Source organism: Manacus vitellinus, unplaced genomic scaffold (assembly GCF_001715985.3).
Source record: "Manacus vitellinus isolate BGI_N305 unplaced genomic scaffold, ASM171598v3 scaffold_31_pilon, whole genome shotgun sequence".
Classification (NCBI taxonomy): domain Eukaryota; kingdom Metazoa; phylum Chordata; class Aves; order Passeriformes; family Pipridae; genus Manacus; species Manacus vitellinus.
In genome coordinates, this window is record NW_021940379.1 from 77,580 (window position 1) to 81,562 (window position 3,983).

General features: G+C 49.8%; 1 protein-coding gene across 1 annotated transcript; it reads left to right on the forward strand.

Annotated features, from left to right (window-relative positions):
- The first annotated feature begins 258 nt into the window (after nucleotides 1-258).
- On the forward strand, nucleotides 259-2,799 carry LOC103764761 (immunoglobulin lambda-1 light chain-like). The gene is made up of 3 exons (XM_025895481.2): nucleotides 259-366; nucleotides 496-825; nucleotides 2,486-2,799. The coding sequence occupies exons 1-3, from the start codon at nucleotides 321-323 to the stop codon at nucleotides 2,797-2,799; spliced, it is 690 nt and encodes a 229-aa protein (XP_025751266.1). The 5' UTR covers nucleotides 259-320.
- The last annotated feature ends 1,184 nt before the right edge of the window (nucleotides 2,800-3,983 follow it).

Below are 3,983 nucleotides of genomic sequence, written 5' to 3' on the forward strand. Positions count from 1 at the left end.
CCTCACCCTTCGGCCTTTGGTCCTGCAGGCACTCAGCCTGAGCTGGGAATGAGGGGTCTGTGGGGGTGAATTTTGGCTTGGAGCTGGGACGTGTCTCCGCTATGTGTCCAGGGACAAGCCCTGCTGCACCTGTGGTGGTGGGGCTGCGCGTGGAGCGGGGAGGAAGGTGACAAGAGAGGCGTGGGCAGGATCTGGCCGTGAGTGCAGGGTCAGATTTTCATGGAGGGGCCGTGTCCTGCTGGGACAGAGACTTAAAAGGGAGTCAAGGTCCACAGCACAGCCCCATCATTGCAGGGACGTGGAGCTGGTGGGATCACACCATGGCCTGGGTCCCTCTCCTCCTCGTGGTGCTCGCCCACACCTCAGGTGCCATGGGTGGACTCACTGTGCCTGGATGGGGCCTTTGGGCACAGGGATCCCATCCCTCGACCCAGCAACTGCGCCCCTGGGGCTTTGACTGACCCGTCTTCCCCTCTCTTTCCTGTCCATTTTCAGGTTCCCTGGTCCAGGCAGCGCTGACTCAGCCGTCCTCATTGTCTCACAGGGTGGGAGACACCGTCAATATCCTGTGTTCTGGGAGCAGTGGCAGCTATGACTGGTTCCAGCAGAAGGTCCCGGGAAGTGCCCCCGTCACTGTGATCTATGAAAATGACAACAGACCCTTAGACATTCCTTTGCGATTCTCTGGATCCAAGTCCGGCTCCACGGGCACATTAACCATCACTGGGGTCCAACCCGAGGACGAGGCTTTCTATTACTGTGGTAGCCACGACAGCAGCAGTAATGCTAGTATATTTGGGGCCGGGACCATGTTGACCATCGCAGGTGAGTCGCCAATTTCTTCTTGGTCTTTCCTTCCTCAGTGTGAAATTGTGACATTTTGTTGATTTTTGGTGATTTGGGTTTTTTTCTCGGACTTGAGGCTGGGCTGTGGGTCTGTCACCCATTTGGGGACAGGCACAAAGTGCAGGGTTTTGGGCTGGGTCTTGTCCCTACTGACTCTGAGGACTCCGGCTCACGCCACGAGGGATTCCGGGGGTATATTCTAACATGAAAGATCTTAAAATTTGCCCAGGAAATATGTCTGGGGTCTCAGGAAGAGGAAAACTTCAGTTTAGGTCTCGAAAAGAGGCGATTTTTGTCTTTGTTAAAGAAATTTGTCAGCCTAAAATCTAAGTCCTCAACTCTTAGTCCTGAGGACTAAGTCTGTGAGAGAAAGGGGTTCCTCAGTGGGGTCCTGTGGCTGAGGGTGCAGGGGCTATGAAATGACAGCCGTGAACAGCTTGTCCCTGAGTTCTTAAATAAAAAACTTTAGGGGTATCCCAAAGAGCCCATTGTCCAGGTAAGTCATGTCAAAAATGGGGATTAATGCATTGAAAATGCTGCCGGGAATGTCATTTGTCTGTAATTTTAAAAAGAATCTGATAAAAAAATCCCAATTTGAACCAAATTACTGGGGAATAAGATCAAAAAAAACCCTTCTTTGACCATTCTTAAGCAGAAATTTTTTAATGGTGAAGTCATCCTGGTTTTTGAGTAGTGATAGAAACAGAGAGAGATAGAAATAAAATGAGAGAGAGATAGAGACACTGTGCCTTGGAGGAGGCAGCAGAAAAACCTCGGAAAGACCAAATGTCTTTTCTCCATCTTTTTTTGTGTGATTTTTCCTTGTGCTTTTTCTGAGACATTTGAAATTGTCTGAAAGCAGAACTGGGCAGAAAACAGAGTTGTTTGCCTATGAAATTTTATTTTTTTTAAACAAATGGCCTTGCAGAAGGAAAGAAATAGGCTTGTGGCAAATAACTAGAGATTTAGCTATGCATATTGTAAATAAAAATATGTAATATATATTGCATATAGGAAAGGCATAAATGCATAAATGTTTGTTATATGCGTTTTACAGAATTCTACATTTCATATAATGATATGTACCACATATGTAAGTATATTGTATGCTTTATAGATGTGGTCTTTAATATACGTATATTATGTGTACTAGCTGTATATATCTGAAATATACGCTATGTATATGCACATATAGGTAGTGATAGAGTATATAAAACACATATACAAGAATATATGGGATGTATACATGCATTACACACATACTTTATAGGTGTGATCTTTAATATGAATATTCTGTGTATTAGCTGTATATATCTGTAATATATACTACGTATATGCCCACATATGTACAGGTAGTGTATATAAAACATATATAGAAGTCCATATGGGATGTATGTATATGTGTACATGCATTACACACACATATATGCACATATTTTACATATAAAGATTATATATATAAATTATAAATAAATAAATATCTGGATGGATTTCCCAAATCTAAGGACATTGAAATTATAAGTGGTAAGGTCTTGGCTGTGGGGGAAGCAGGGTTTGTGGGTAGTGCCAGCTGCATAGGCAGGGGCTGTAGTGGGGCACACGGCCCTCTCTGACCCCACACCTCTCTCTTCCCTCGCAGGCCTGCCCAAAACCCCTCCCACCCCCCACCGCATCCCACTATCCCCCGAGGAGTTCCGGAAGAGGAACACAGCCACCCTGGTGTGTGTGATATACGACTCCAACCCCAACCGTATGGGAGTGGAATGGGCGGCTGATGGCATCATCATGACAAATAACGTGCACACCAGACAGTCCATGTGGCAGAGAGAAAGGCAGTACATAACCAGCAGCTACCTGTCACTGACTCCCAAAGAGTGGGAAAGTCACAGCACATACTCCTGCAAGGTCAAGCACGAGGCTGGCAATGTGGAGAAGACAGTGAACAGATCCTAGTGCCCCTAAGCCCACCTGGACCTCCTTGCACCCACCGGCCCTTTGCTGGCTCCCTCCCTCCTCCCCACTTCTGGGGACAGCGGCTCCCCACAGCCACACACCTCGCTCCCCATGTACCCCTGTCCCCTGCTCCTGTCCCCCCACTCTGAGTGTCAGACAAATAAAAACCGACACTGAACTAGTCCTGGCTCAGCATCCCTGTCTCTGTGTCCTTCCAACGCGCCCGCTCCCCACACACGGGCTGGTGTCAGCCCAGTGCCACCAGGCAGTGGGTGGGATGGGAACACACACAGGTGTACACATACACAGTTATACTGGGGGGCTCTGTGCAGCTTCTGCTCAACCCTGGGGACCCCAATGAACCCCCCTGGCATGGCCAAGACCAAGGGATGAGCAGCCTGGGGCACAGCCTGCTCTAAACCTCCATGCCATCATCAAGCACATGTCGCTGGCTGTGCCATCCTTGTCCCTTGACCACTGTCCTCTGGGTGCCTTGCAGGAACATGTGGCCCGAGGTGGGGGCATGGGGACATGTCCCTTTGCTGCCATCCCTGGCTCTGCCCCCATTTCCTCACTCACCCCTGCACTTCCCAGAAGGGGGGTGCCAGTGTAGCCACCAGTCAAGCACATGCACCGATCTGTCCCTTGCACCCTGTGCCACAGCAGCATGGGCTCCTGCATGCCATGTGCCCTGTCTCCAGCCCAGCCCTGCAGAAGTTTCCCTGTGGCCCTGCAGAACATGGAGGGGCTGATGGCCATGCTTATGCTGAGAGTGCCAGTGCTCTTCTGCTGTCACCCCGTCAGAGCAGGCACGAGCCACCCCAGGGACAGGGGGTGGGAGTGCCCAGTCACACTGTGTACAGTTCTCACCAGCCTCTTGGGAAAGGGGCAATGGGCCAACCACATCCTCCTCCCCAAGTTGTACCAGTGGGATGCCTAACCCCAACAGGTTTTGGGTTGGCACATGTCCCTGCAGGTGCCATCTGAGGACACAGAGTCATAGAACAGTAAAATAGTTTGAGTTGGAAGGGACCTTAAAAAATCATCCGGTCCAACTCCCTGGAATGAGCAGGGACATCTTCAAACAGATCAGGTTCCTCAGAGCCCCTTCCAGCCTGACCTTGAATGTTTCCCGGGATGGGACATCCACAGCTTCCCTGCACAATCTCTGCCAGCACCTTACC